The following is a 14,794-nucleotide window of genomic DNA, read 5'->3' on the forward strand; positions in this document are numbered from 1 at the left end:
AACCGAATTAGCCTCGGACCTCCTTCTTGACTTGGACACCCTTGCTGGCCTTCTACCCCTCCATACCATGTGCCAAACATGGTCATATGCATGGGTGTCATGTCCTCATCAAGAGCCCTCAACGCCAAAGTACCTTAACTAGTCCGAGCATTCGATCTAGTTTTCCAAAAAAGATCAATGGACTAGCGTGACTAATGCTAACCACTATCCACTTGTCCTGGGTCCAACAATAGCTGGCATGACAGTACCCAAGGTCCTGATTGATGGCGACGTAGGATTGAATATAATATTTGCAGATACGCTGAAGAAGATAGACCTGGACTTTACCAGCCTACTCACCCCCACTGACGTCCCTTTCTACGAGATAGTACCCGACAAGGCTGCCATGCCACTCGAACAGATCACACTTCCGGTAACGTTTGATAACCCAAACAATTTTCAAACAGAGTTCATGAAGTTCGAGGTGGCCTACTTCGAATCATCATACCATGCTATCTTTGGTCGACCTGCTTTGGCCAAGTTTATGGACGTTCCACATTACCTATACCTCTTGCTCAAGATGTCGGGTCCTAATGGCGTGCTCTCCTTCCGAGGTGACCTCAAGCGCTCATACGACTGCGACACGGGAGCCGTCCAGATTGTAGCTAGAGCGCAGCAAGCCTATGAAGCATAGGAGATTGCCAACCTTGCACAGCAGACTAAGCTGGAAGACATGGAGATTCCGACTAAGAAGGCAAGAATCATTGCACCGCCCTCTAAGACGGATACCTTCGAGATTGATCTAGGTACTGGTGATCCCTCCAAGACGGCTATCATCAGTGCCCACCTCTCCAAAGAATAGAAACTTGCACTCACCAACTTTCTCAGGGAAAACAAGAATATCTTCGTGTGGAAGTCGACTGATATGCCAGGTGTTCCAAGAGAGTTGGCTGAGCACAAATTGGATTTAAACCCCAGCTCAAAGCCGGTCAAGCAACGTCTACAACGATTCTCACCAGATAAGAAAGCAGCAATCAAGAAGGAAATCACCAAGCTATTGGTAGCCGGGTTCATTAGGGAAATCCTTCACCCTGACTGGCTGGCCAATCCTGTGCTCATCTAGAAGAAGAACTCGAAAGAGTGGCGCATGTGCATCAACTACATAGATCTCAACAAGCACTGTCTGAAGGATCCCTTCAGCTTACCTCGCATTGATTAGATCGTAGACTCTACGGCAGGGTTGACTCTTTTGTCCTTCCTTGATTGCTACTCGGGTTACCATCAGATTGCCCTCTGTAAAGAAGATTAGAGCAAGACATCCTTCACCACTCTATTTGGTGCCTACTGCTATATGACCATGTCCTTCAGGTTAAAAATGCTGGTGCAACCTATCAGTGGGCTATCTAGGCATGCCTAAGCGAGCAGATCAGTCATAATATAGAAGCCTATGTGGATGATGTCATCGTCAAGACCAAGGACCCTTCTACTCTGATTGTTGACTTGAAACAAACCTTTGACAGTCTTCGTGTGTACAGTGGAAGCTTAACCCAACAAAGTGTGTGTTTGGAGTTCCTTCCAGATAGCTATTGCGTTTCTTTATGAGCCATCGGGTATCGAAGCTAGCACAAAACAAATTCAAGCAATCACTCAGATGACTCGACCTCATTGCGTCAAAGATGTTCAAAAGTTGACAGGGTGCATGGCTGCCCTCAATCATTTCATCTTGCGACTCAGGGAGAAAGGTTTGCCCTTCTTCAAGTTGTTGAAGAAGTTGAGCAAGTTGGAGTGGACAGCTGAAGCCGACGAAGCCTTCTAGAAGCTCAAGGAGCACCTGTCCACCTCTCCAATACTTACTCCACCCGAGAAGCATGAACCACTCCTACTCTACATTGTAGCTACTACTATGGTAGTCAGCACAACAATAGACATGGAGCGGGCTAAAGAAGGGCACATATATAAGGTACAATGACTTGTCTATTATATTAGCGAGGTGGTATCAAAATCCAAGGCCAAGTACCCACATGTACAAAAGCTCCTCTATGCCCTCTTGATTACTTCACGCAAGCTACGCCACTACTTTGATGAGCACAAGGTAACAGTGGTATCTGACTTCCCACTTGGCGACGTCCTATGCAATCGGGATGCAACAGGATGCATATCCAAGTGGTCTATCGAACTCAGAGCTCAGAACATCGAGTTCATCTCCCGCAAGGCTATCAAATCTCAAGTCTTGGCTGATTTCATAGCCGAGTGGACTAAAGCCCAGCAGCCTACTTCGACAGTTATCCTCGACCATTGGAAGATGTATTTCGATGGTTCCCTCAAGCTAGAAGGCGCAGACGCTGGCGTTCTCTTTATATCTTCAGATGAATAGCAGCTTAAGTATGTTCTACAAATACTTTGGCCTGCTACCAATAACAAAATCGAGTATGAGGCCCTCCTTCATGGCCTCCGAGTAGCAGTCTCACTTAGCATCAAGCGTTTACTCATATATGGCAACTCCTCAGTGGTCATCAACTAGGTCAACAAGGATTGGAACTACACCAAGGAGACCATGGATGCTTACTGTGCAGAAGTCTGCAAACTTGAGAAACACTTCCAAGGCCTAGAAATCCTCCATGTTATGTGAGATCTTAACGTTGCAGCTGATGTTTTGGCCAAATTGGGATCAAATAGAGCCCAAGTATCCCCTGATATGTTTGTTCAGGAACTCCAAGTCCCTTCAATCAAACAAGAAGCTTCCACATCCACCAGTACTCTAACTCCTGATGTCCAGGTACTAGTGGTCAGCCTGACATGGACGCATGTATTTATTGATTACATCTGAGATCATAAGCTGCCTGCTAACAAGGTAGAAACAGAGTAGATCACGCGCAAAAGCAAGAACTATGTCTTAGTCGAAGACAGGCTCTACCGGCGAGGTGCATCATCTGGTGTTTTTCTCAAATGCATTACGCCTGAAGAAGGGCAGCAGATCTTGGAAGAAATTCACTCCGGGTGTTGTGGCAACCATGCAGCCTCTAGGACCTTAGTTGGTAAGGCTTTTAGAACTAGGTACTATTGGTCTACAACACTGAAAGACGTAGAAGAGTTGGTGCGACACTGCAAGGGCTGTCAGTTCTTTGCCAAGCAAGCCCACATCCCACCTCACAATCTATCTGCATCCATCCATCATGGCCTTTTTCATGCTGGGGGCTCAATATGGTTGGACCTCTCAAACGTGCACCGGGTGGTTTTGAGTACATCTATGTGGCCATTGACAATTTCACCAAGTGGATAAAGTACAAACCACTAGTGAAGTTCAACACTGCAAAGGCAGTCGAGTTCATGCAAGACATTATGTATCGATTTGGGATGCCCAATCGGATCATCACTGATCTCAGCTCACCTTTCACAGCTATTGAGTTCAAAAGTTGGGCTCAAGATTGTGGCATCAGCATCGGCTATGCTTCTGTCACTCATCCACAAGCAAACGCTCAAGTAGAGAGGGCTAACGGGCTATTGCTAGCCGGACTGAAGCCTCGGTTATTTGACGAGCTCAAAGATTACTGCGGCAAGTGGATCTATGAGTTACCTAAGGTAGTTTGGGGACTACGCACTCAGTAGAGTATAGCGATAGGGTACTCTCCATTTTCCTAGTTTATGGCTTAGAAGCCATCTTGCCAGCAGATTTGATATGGAACTCTCCTAAGGTTGAACAATACAATGAAGGCAAAGCAGACGAAACCCGGTCGCTAGAAATTGACAGTGCCGAAGAAATCAAGCTTAATGCACTCTTCCAGTCTGCCAGGTACCTCTAAGGCCTATGATGTGACTACGATAAGAACGTGCGCCCCTGTACTTTTCAAGTCGGAGATCTAGTCCTTAAGCGTATCCAGAATACCTTGGGACAACACAAACTACTCAGCCCTTATGAAGGCCCCTTCATCATCTCTAGAGTTACTTGGCCAGGCCCCTTCATGATGGTTTGATCTCTGAATTTTCACATTTGAGTAAGATGAATTTATTCTGTCAAATGAGGGAGACCGGAGTAGAGAGAAAGAGAGAACCAAAACAAGTGAGAAGCCAGCCCCCTCTCCTCTTTTTATAGGCAAGGTGAGAGGGGAGGTTTTCATTATTTTTGCTGATGTGGCTTGTATTTTTCATTAGAGTCTCTAGGGGCTACAAATAGGCCCTAAACCTTATCCTACAAGCTGATATCAATGATGGAGTTGGAGTTTGTAGGATAAAGTATAAGGTTTTAGATGTTATTATTTACTCTATTATAAGAATATGATTATTCAACCAAATATCTTCTATATATCCATGGCTCTAACATCATAGATTTCTAGGGCTACAGATATCTAGTTTTCTGAAAATCCATGAATTTTCTGGAAAAGGAATTTAGTTGTGCATGGTAACTGTTACTTCCTTGGTCTCAAAATAAGTGTCATTTTAGTTTTTACTAGTCAAACTTTCTCAACTTTGACTAAATTTATACAGAAAAATATTAGTATTGATGTTATGAAAAACATTTCACCATGAATCTAATGATACTGGTACCATAACTATTAGTATTGTTTTTCTATAAACTTGGTTAAAGTTGAGAAAGTTTGACTTAGGACAAACTAGAATGACACTTATTTTGGGGGGAAATTTTTGGTGCAGCCTGGCTGCACCCTACCGCCGTGTAGATCTGCTTGGATCTAATGACACGTGTTCCAAAAATTCGATCACATGGCCATATGGTACTCTAAGAATAGGCAACTAAAAACTCCTCAGTATACTCTAAAAATAGGCAATTTAAAACTCTACCTCCTGATCGTTTGATGAATTCTATGGGACACGTGTCACCAGATCCAAATAGGTCTGCACGACGGGAGGGTGCAGCCAGGTTAAACCAAAATAAGAATTATTTTTTCTATCCCGGAGTGCGAACAAACCAACCAACAACAGGGGAGTACGGCGAGGTTGGGTGGATACGGTGGCGATGCATGGCTCGGGGGCCGTGGTAGATTGCGCCATCAGATACGTATGTGTTACTACTTAATTAATTTATTAAATTAAAAAATAAATAGAGCTTTCGTCCAAAAGAAATTTGGTGTGCGTGCCTCGCCTAACTCCAAGTCTGATCCGCAATAGGAGGAGATCGATCTCCACCTCCAGATGTCAACGAGGAATTCTCCATCGGGGAGTGCCTCCCCATCCCCGTCCTCGTGGGGATGAAAATTCCGCATCCCCATCCCCATCAAGTGCCACGAGGAGACTTTCTTTCCATCCCCATCCCCGTGGGGAATTAGTCCCCGTGGGGATCCTCATGGGTCGCAGGAATTTCATCGTCATCTATAAAGTTTACACTTCAAACTTTATTTAAATACTTCAAACTTTATTTAAATAGCACATATATGTTCTATAGTATTTTCGCTTAATAAAAATTGGTTTAAAACCCTAAGTGATATAACGGGACTATAAAATGTAACTTTCGTTTCGTGTTTCCGTTGATCGTTTCGACAGGAGCTAAGGTTGCATCATTGCTTATATATCATAGGTATTGGGCATTGCCAGTATATGGGCCTTTGGAATCGGGTCCCCGCGGGGAGCGGGGACGGGGGCCTGCATACCATCCTCGCCCCGTGATCTCCGACGGGGATAACTTCAGCCCCGTTTAATCTCCCGTGGGGGTAGAATTCATACCATCCCCGTCCTCTAATGGATGAATTCCCCATAGGGATTCGGGGAACGGGGCCCGTTGACATCTATATCTCCACCCGGCTCAATAAATACTCGGCTTCACACGGCTTCGCTTCGCTCCCATGGGCCTACGCACGCCTGCTGCCCATTTTCTCCTCAGCGCGTCGGCGCGGGCGGGACCGTCGACAGCGATGTGGGCAGGACCGGCAACGGCGGTGTGGCGCGTAGTGGCCCAGAATCAGCGCAGTGCTTCTGGGCGGAGAGGCACGAGGAGATGCGGGCCGTAAGTGGCCGTGACGTTGTGGGCAGAGCGGGCCGCGACGAGGACGGCACGGACGGAGCCGGGAGCAGCGACGACGGCGTGGACCTTCTCATCTCTTCCTCCATGCGTGATGCTTTTGTGGGCACGTAACCATCGGCGTCAAAGCCTTTGTCCAGGAAAAAAATAGATTCTGACATTCATCGTCCCACAAAGGACGCGGCTCTATTCGTTTCGTTGAAATTTGGCTGATGTTGATACTTATGTTGATTTATTGTGAAAGAAAAACACTGTTCGTTCGCTGAAAAGTACTACCGCAGAACAGGACACCTAACCATTGATGAAAGAACCCACTCATCCGATCCACATCCGACCAGAACTGCCCATGATTGTACAGTGCATATACATGCATCAACCAAAGTCTATCTTCACACATCCAATTGAGTCCATCTAGAAAACGCATCAGGACACGTGCACAAGTAAGCCCATCACCAAAATAGAATATACACGGTCGCAACTACAGTTCATTCCATCCCCATCTCTCGTTCCAAGCTTCCAGTTCCAGCGTTCCAGCTTCCAGGGCACGACGTCCCTAGCGGTGCGCGTTGCGGGCGACCCTGCATGCGGTTGAGCCATAAGGCGCTGAGGTGGCTGACTGGCAGTGAGGTGGCATCAATTGGCCGGTCGTTTGTTAATTAATATAAGAGCATCTCCAAGAGTTTGCCAAAATTAACTTGGCAAATCTTGTGATTTGGCAACTTGCTAAAATATATGCCAAGTGAAAAAATAGACCATCTCCAAGAGTTCCCTATTTTTGACTTGGCAAAACTAAAAAAAGAAGGGCCCACCAATATTTTTCTGTTGACCGGTACGTGGGGAGGTCGAGCGCCTGGATTCCTTCGTCGCACGCAGGAGGCCGCCGCGAAGGAGAGGTCGCGATCTCCTCTTCCACGCCGCCACGCAAAACGCCGATCTCCCGTTGCCGATCCTTCTCTATTTTTGTGCTTGGTCAACAGAAAAACGGGAACTCTTGTTGCCGATCCTTCTCCTGTCCCGTTGCCGATCCTTCTCCTCTCCCGTTGCCGGCCTACACCAACAGAAGCCGCCCATCTCCTCCTCCCTGTGCCGGCATCTTTTCCTCCCTGTGTGCTGCCCATCTCCTCCACCAGCCGGTCCTGGGAATCATGCCTAGGAAGAGGTCCCGTGCGCGAAGACAATTGGATGATTCATCATCCGATGATGATGACTCCCTAATATTATCGGCTGCTCGAATTGTGCAAACCTTTTCCAATGACAAAGGAAGACACGGTGGCTCTGTCGAAGGTCATAGAGTTCTTTACCGGGATAGAGAAGGTGGCCATGACAGGATGTTTCGAGATTATTTGGCGGACAATCCAACATACGGCCCCGAAATATTCCGTCGAAGGTTGTTGTTCTTCAACTTGGGATTAATTTGTTTTATGTGCTCAAATATTATTAGAGTTGTCAAACTTTAGTTTTGTTTTCTTCAGGTATAGGATGTCTAGGGAACTTTTCTTACGCATAATGAATGCTGTTGAAGCACACGATGAGTACTTTGTGCAGAAAAGGAATGCGGCCAACGTTCTTGGGTTGAGTTGCTTCCAAAAAGTCACTGCCGCAATGCGTATGCTCACTTATGGGGTTCCAGCTGATGCGACAGATGAGTACGTTCGCATTGGCGAAAGTACTGCACTTGAGAGCCTACGTAGGTTTGTTGCTGGAGTTGTTGAAATTTTTGGAGATGAATACCTCAGATATCCCAATGAGGCGGACACAGCACGCTTACTTGCATTGGGTGAGCAACAAGGATTTCCAGGAATGTTAGGGTCCATCGATTGTATGCATTGGGCGTGGAAGAACTGTCCATATGATAAACAGGGTCAGTACAAGGGGCATGTGAACAAGCCCACTATAATTTTGGAGGCTGTTGCTTCGAACGACCTTTGGATATGGCATGCCTTCTTTGGAATGCCCGGGTCTCATAATGACATCAATGTTCTTCATAGATCTCCTTTGTTTGATAACCTGGCGGAAGGTAGAGCTCCAGAAGTGAACTATTCCGTTAATGGCCATGACTACAATATGGGTTATTATCTTGCAGATGGTATATATCCGTCATGGGCTACTTTAGTCAAGTCCATCACTCTTCCTATGGGGAACAAGAGGCAATATTTTGCCAAAGCGCAAGAAGCAGCGAGGAAGATGGTCGAGAGAGCTTTTGGGGTTCTTCAATCTAGGTTTGCGATTGTTCGAGGACCAGCTCGTTTTTGGGACATCGAGACGTTAGCATTGATCATGAGGGCTTGTGTGATCATGCACAACATGATTGTGGAAGATGAAGGATTCGTGGTCGACCCTAACGAGCGTTTTGATTATGGTGGTGAGAATGTCCAACCTGCTCGTGGCCGGGGTACTCGTACACTTGATGAATATATTGAGGCGCAAAGAATGATCAGAAACAAGGAAACACACGTGCAAATGAAAGAAGACCTCATCGAACACCTATGGAACCATCGTCCAGATTTATATTAGCTACATAATAATTTTATGTCTTTTATTTTTTATAGTGATGGACAAATCAATATTAGCTAAACATGAGATGAATAAATAAAGGTTCGGATGAACTAAAAACAAACTAAAGGTACTTGAACCATGATTTGACACCAACTAAATTTATTTTGCAACACGCCTAGCAACAATCTCCTTCTGCATCGTCTCAAGCCATTCACGCTGCAGCGGGTTGAGGGAGGTCGAGTCCGCAAACATGATTTCTTTCTCCTGTTTGATCAACTCCGCTTCAGCTCTTTTCTCTTCAGTTGCTGCGCGCTTCTTCTCTAGCTCCAGTGCTTCCTTGTCTAGCTCAATTGACGCCATGAACCTATCATGTTTTGCTTTCTCTTTTTCCTTGTCAGAAACCTCCTTCTTTGCCCACATCGTGTCCAACGCAGCCAAGCAAGCTTCCCCACCTCCTCGCCTAAGATTTTCTTTTGCCTTTTTTATCCCATCTGCCCTTTTCCTTGCTTGGGTTTCTTGAGGAACATCATCTTTACCTTGTTGATTGCTGGTGCCTTCTTCATCTCTTGGCCTAGACACCTTTGTGGACTTCTGTTTTTTGTTGGTTGGTGCTTGTTTATCCATCTCGGCAATTTCAATCCTCTTGGCTTTCCACTTGTCTTCTTCCTTCAATATGTTCCAACAAGGTAGAAGAGTAAATTGCTTTTTGTCCTTGTCTAATCCGGTGTACATCTTCGATGCTTCTGAAATCTGTCCAGGGAATTGGTCAACGTATATACCTTTTCAAAAAAAAAACAAATTTAAGGTACTAATTGAACACAAATTACATATATACCTTGTCTTGAATAGTTTGTCCACTCTGATTCCTACGCTCAACCGCCTCGTAGCAGTCACAATACTTGTTCACTTGATGCTGAATTGTAAGCCACCTATGCATAATCGAACTCTCTGTCCGCACAGCTTCGGTTTCCTTGTGCTCCTCAAAGTATGCACGTACTCTACCCCAAAATGTGCCACGAGCTTGATTGGCCCCGTTGATGGGGTCTTTGCTAACGTACAACCAGGCGGCGCATACAACTTCGTCTTCCTTCCAATGAAAATTTTTTGACCTTTTCGATCCCTTACTTGTACTGCGACTTGGCTGCACTTGCGCATCGACTTCTTGAGTGTCTTGTGTCATAGGAATGGTGAGGTCGTCCAAGCCTCCAACTTCAGCATCACGTCCATCGAGAAGAATGTCCGACAAAAAACCATCTCCATCCATTTCAATGAGTCTACAAAAAATATGACAAATGTGAACACGCCTATTACTGCACAATTGAAATTACCCACACATCAACATGATCACCACCGATTGAAAACTCAGGAAAGAATATGTATATGCTGTATGAATGAATACTCAGGAAAGAATATATATATATATATACAATCATTACGCTAATCCAAGAACATGATCACCAACTCCTGTCACAATTGCAGCACATATGATCTGTATTCTGTACGGCATATATTATCCTGCATGTGAGATACTACTATATACTACTATACCAGTATATGTGCATCTGATCCAAATACTAGTATACTTGGCTGGATTGGAGGTGATCAGAGGCAGTTTTTCACGTCTTCGGCTAGGCGGCTTGCATCTGATCCAAATACTAGTATACTTGGCTGGGCTAGACATCATCGATACATGGCACAAGCGGAGGACCAAACCCTAAACCCTAGCAGCTGCCGAAGTTCGTCAATGGTGCAGGGGAAGATCGCGGCCACATACCAGGGGTTGTTGATGCCGCGTCGCCGATGCAGCTAGGGAGATCACGGCCGCCAGGGGAGGTGGAGTCCGTCGCCGCCAGGGGAGGTCGAGTCCGTCGCCGCTAGGGGAGGTGGAGTCAGTCGCCGATGCAGGATCGCGAGGATTGGGGCGGGCGCGCGATCTTTATGGCGAGGGCTCAGCTGGGCGCGGGAAGGAGGAGGTGAAAGTTCGTCTCGCGCGCGGGAACGATGCCAGCGACGCGCGGGGGAGGGATGCGGAGTGGAGTCCGCGCGCGGAAAGATACGCACGCGGAGGGGTAGAATGCCAAGCTCGTAAATTTGCCAACCTCATTTGCCAAGCTGTTGGAGAGGAATTTTGCATGTTTTGCCAAATTTTCAAGGATGCCAACCTCATTTGCAAAACTGTTGGAGTTGCTCTAAGTAAGGAAAATTAGTTAAAGCCACAAAAAAATCAAGGCACATCGCACGCCAAATCTGATTTATTCTTTCTTGCGTTATTTTATTTTAGATTAGATAAAGAGAGGTGTTAAAATTTTGAAGAATCTACGTGAGGTTTTGGTTTCCCTTGTAATAAAGGCAAAAAAAAAAAGTATGAATTGCCTGATATTGTTTACAAGCTTATTAAATTCGAGCTAATTCTTTCAGTAGCCATTGCTAGTGTTGAAATCTAGTGTTTTCTCAATAAATTATGTGAAGAATAAGCGAGTAAAATGGCTGATGATCAAAATAACAATTGCTTGGTTACATTTGTTGAGCGAAAATCCTTCCGCCAAAGTGAAGAATAAGGAAATGGTTAATCTCTTCTAGCAAGAGAATCTTAAAATTATATTATAATTTCCTTTCCTGTTTTGTAACCTTTCTTAACTTTTAATTATATTAGAGAAATTGCTACTAACTAAGTTGTTAAAAATTTGTACCTTGGTTATTAGTATTAAGGATTTATGGTCATTGCTACACTTAAGTTATTATTATTATGGTTTTTATGGTCCTATATATTGTATTGCACTTTTTTATTCAATGAATACAAGGCCCCAATTTCTGTCTTAAGCTACTGATCTCGCCGCTGATTAGGACCTTGTGCTTGCTCTGGTGCCGTGAGCCAGCGCCGCTCCAAACACCCGTGGCGCAACCGAGCTCACGGCCACCGGCGGCCATGAGATGGGAGAGGGAGAGGGAGCACAGGAGTCCAGCGCGGCAGCCGTGAGCCCGTGACCAATGCTCCACTCAAAGCCGTGAGCCCGTGACGTCGCAGGAGGCCAGGAACTCGCCCGAGCCGCTGCCGACAGCTCTGCACCGTCGATGGGCCTCTTCCACCCACGGCAGCACAATTGCAGCCCCAAACCCTAGCTCCATTTCCTCCTTCCCGTTCTCTCTTCCACCCACGGCGGCGCGATCATGAGGCGGCGGCGCGGAGCGGCTCCTCGTGGAGCACGGGTGCAGCTCTGGCTTTGCACACGGCTCCGTCAAGCGGCACTCGGCAGCGGTGCACTCGCACCAGGGCATCACTCGGTACACCCTACGTGAGCGAGGAGGACCCGCGCCGAGACGGTGCGGTTGATGGTTGGCCTACGCCGCTCTTACCCGCCAATCTGGGATTTCGTATTTGTGGATTTGTTGTGCGGGTATATATTGATGGAGAAGGACGGATTCAATCAATCAATTAGAACTCCATGATTTGCGGGAGGGTTCGTGGGCGGGTTAAAACGGAAATAATCGGTGAAAAGGAGACGCGTCGGGGGAGTTTATAACGTGAATCCACGGCAGAATCCCTATAAATAGACCGGTCTTACTCTTACGCGCGGGTGAGGTTTTCTTAGGCGTCGTTTAGATTTTGGTAGACCAAAAGGTGAGATCTACCCATCAAACCGTGATTAGGCGGCTAGAAATAAATATAGCATAATATCTTCGACGGGTAGAATTTTTTGGGTAAAAAACGTTTATATAGATAGATATAAATAGAGCATATACTATAATATATATCAAACGGGACCTGCAGAAGCATCGCCGAAAAAAAATCGGCAGCTTCCCAAAAGCCCACTGTTTTCCACTTTCTAGGATCCGTCCTCTTCCATTCACCGTGACGCAGCAGGAGAATGGCAGTGTCTCGTGCGAGGTGTGTGGCGTACATGGATGCGACAAAGACAGCATGATTCTGCACCTCTACACTAGCACACACTGGGGCAAAGCCAGTCTTGCAGATAAAAAAGAGGAGCAAGCGTGCATGGCTGCAGTTGCCTCTTTGCTTTTTCTGTTTTAGCTGTGTTTCTGTCAGGGTTCAAAATTTCGACGAAATTTTGCGAAATTCGGTAATTTCGGTGGTGGCCGAAAGAAAAATCCGAAATTTTGTAATACACTAATACATGTGTTATATAACTTTTGACTCAATTTTTTATTGTTTATATTGTATATTTTTGTATTCAATAGATGTGTAGTCATAAATCATACTAATATTTGTTTAGATTTAAATGTTTTTTTAGAAAAAACATACTTCATGTGCTAGTCTCTAAAAAAAATTCGCCGAAATTTCGGCCGAATTTCGCGAAATTCGGTAGTTTCGGTGGTGGCCGAAATTTTTGCAATACCGAAATTGAAAACCCTGGTTTCTGTTTGATGAGATGCATATGCGTACATGTGCGGGGAGGGCAATCGATATAGGCCAGTGTGGCAGCACATGGAAATTGTGGACCATTCGGTAATCGGTACACGCTGCATCACCTTAATCTTAATCGTACTAATTAAAGATCTCACGCATGCTACTGTACGCCCTAGGTGTAATGCAGAACAAAACTTTCAGTAGGAACTATACTGAACACTACTGAATAGGTATGGCTCAATAGCATTCAGTAGAGTCGATTTGGCTAGAGCACGTGATAAAACTGAACGTTCGTTTTCATCATCTCAGAAAAGCATGAACAGCAACATGTCTTCGATTTTCGTATGAACAAATATGTGAGACCTGGTACACCTACGACCTGAAGGAGACGTAAACCAAGAGAAGTACGCTAAAGAAGTCAGAAGACGTATTCGAGCAATTTTGTAATAGATATAGTATGGCATGTGGGCCATAGGCCAAGGGGGTGTTTTAAGCGTGCGTTGTATCGGATTGAGGACGATCGCATTTTCTGAAATTGAACTCGGTGAAAGAGGAAGGTTCCTCTTCCCGTTCATCGTCTCTCGCGTACTCTCTGAAGCTCCTCACGTCGACGGCGTTGACCGGCGGCAACGGGGCGTGACAGTTGGTATCAGAGACTCCTTTTCCTCGGCGTGGGCAGTGGGCTTCACCGGCCAACTCCGACGCTAGTTACCCGGCGACGACCGTCTCGCAGCGGCGCCGCCACCCCTACAATCCGGTAACCTACCACCTTAAACCCACCTCGCCGCAGTTGCTCCGTCCATCTTGGTACGTTCCACGACCGGGCGCCTTGATCTATAGTTCGTAATTCCGGTGGGCAGGGGATCTCCGTTAACGCCTTCGAGGTGTTCGACGGAAGGAACCAGAGGTCCCTCCTTTGGGTTGAACTGGGTCCGCTCCGGCAGTGGCACCACTTCACCTGAGCTCTGCAATTTCCACCTCCACCCATCCACAACCCAACCAATTCCCACCCACCACTCCACCAAATTCTACGTCATCTTTTCTCAGCTGGGGTTTCAGCATCGACATTGGATCGACGGCGGATACGAGTTCATTTGGCACTCAATCGAGGACTGCGAGGGTTGCGGGACAAATTCCCGTGTAAAATTCCGTAGCATTCTTACTCGATTGGGTTGCGGTGGCGTTGGTGGGGACGTGCTCACACACTCGGGTTACGGGACAGGTTCCCGCGTAAAATCCCTTGGTGGTGTCGTGTGTCCAGGCGTAGTCTGCAGTTTGGTGTAGTAGATTGTTGGGGACGCAGTGGCCAAACCTGTTACTACACCAGTCGGTCATGGAGAAACATGCATGTTTGACCCCAAATAAAGAGCACTCTTGATACTCCGTATTAATCTCAGGCATGGAGAAAGAAGAAGTAAGCGCACATTTCCGGATGGAGTCAATGCGCTGCGGCGTGGCTGCGTGCAACCAAATTATGCAGACCATTAGCTAGCTAGTTTAGCTTAATTGCATGATTACAATGTGCGCACGTCATTAGGTTGCTTAATTTGCATGCATATTGTGCAATTTGCAGCACTAAACATTTCCAAGCGAGTATTTACAATGGTGGCATGCGGCATTTGCAGCAGCGTCCACATGAGCCGCTGGTGACGGTGGCGACGCCGCCACCTCGTCCTTGGAGCTGCTGGACGGTTCCGACACCGACGGTGCCGTCGGCGAGCCATCCCTGGGCTTCTTCGTCCCTGGCTTCCTCGGCGGCCTTGGAACGTCGGGGCACGTGGCCGAGTCGTCCCACCTGACGGTGTCCTCTGCAACGACCGTGCCGACACGCTGCTGGCGGTCGAGATCTGTCAGACAGAACACGTGTCAGCGGCGCGCCCTTGGCAAGAACACGGCACAAGATCCTTCCTAATCCTGGAATGGAAAGCAAAATCAAAGTGCGTAATCTTGAAACTAAGAACGGCAATGCAATGTGATCCGGATCG

The 14,794-nt window shown here is 46.6% G+C and overlaps 3 protein-coding genes across 3 annotated transcripts; 2 read left to right on the plus strand and 1 right to left on the minus strand.

The window, feature by feature from the left end:
- The first annotated feature begins 238 nt into the window (after positions 1 to 238).
- Positions 239 to 673, plus strand: LOC136496150 (uncharacterized). Its single transcript, XM_066491852.1, has one exon. It carries the CDS (start codon positions 239 to 241, stop codon positions 671 to 673), a length of 435 nt encoding a protein of 144 aa, XP_066347949.1.
- A 6,344-nt stretch (positions 674 to 7,017) lies between these two features.
- On the plus strand, positions 7,018 to 8,461 carry LOC136497580 (protein ALP1-like). The gene is made up of 2 exons (XM_066493432.1): positions 7,018 to 7,334; positions 7,420 to 8,461. Exons 1-2 carry the CDS (start codon positions 7,093 to 7,095, stop codon positions 8,459 to 8,461), a joined length of 1,284 nt encoding a protein of 427 aa, XP_066349529.1. The 5' UTR covers positions 7,018 to 7,092.
- A 141-nt stretch (positions 8,462 to 8,602) lies between these two features.
- On the minus strand, positions 8,603 to 10,356 carry LOC136496151 (glutathione S-transferase T3-like). Its single transcript, XM_066491853.1, has 3 exons — positions 10,218 to 10,356; positions 9,279 to 9,717; positions 8,603 to 9,193 (listed from the first exon to the last, which is right to left on the minus strand). The coding sequence occupies exons 2-3, from the start codon at positions 9,705 to 9,707 to the stop codon at positions 8,603 to 8,605; spliced, it is 1,020 nt and encodes a 339-aa protein (XP_066347950.1). The 5' UTR covers positions 9,708 to 9,717; positions 10,218 to 10,356.
- Positions 10,357 to 14,794: the final 4,438 nt, after the last annotated feature.

The sequence above is a fragment of the Miscanthus floridulus genome, chromosome 12 (assembly GCF_019320115.1).
Source record: "Miscanthus floridulus cultivar M001 chromosome 12, ASM1932011v1, whole genome shotgun sequence".
Taxonomy (NCBI): domain Eukaryota; kingdom Viridiplantae; phylum Streptophyta; class Magnoliopsida; order Poales; family Poaceae; genus Miscanthus; species Miscanthus floridulus.

What these genes read in the sequence shown, in the direction of transcription:
- LOC136496150 (XM_066491852.1), top strand. Translation starts at nt 239, where the DNA reads ATGACAGTACCCAAGGTCCTGATTGATGGCGACGTAGGATTGAATATA.
- LOC136497580 (XM_066493432.1), top strand. Translation starts at nt 7,093, where the DNA reads ATGCCTAGGAAGAGGTCCCGTGCGCGAAGACAATTGGATGATTCATCA. An exon ending in CCCGAAATATTCCGTCGAAG is followed by an intron (nt 7,335 to 7,419) that starts GTTGTTGTTCTT and finishes TGTTTTCTTCAG; the next exon opens with GTATAGGATGTCTAGGGAAC.
- LOC136496151 (XM_066491853.1), bottom strand. Translation starts at nt 9,707, where the DNA reads ATGGATGGAGATGGTTTTTTGTCGGACATTCTTCTCGATGGACGTGAT. An exon ending in GACAAACTATTCAAGACAAG is followed by an intron (nt 9,194 to 9,278) that starts GTATATATGTAA and finishes TTCCCTGGACAG; the next exon opens with ATTTCAGAAGCATCGAAGAT.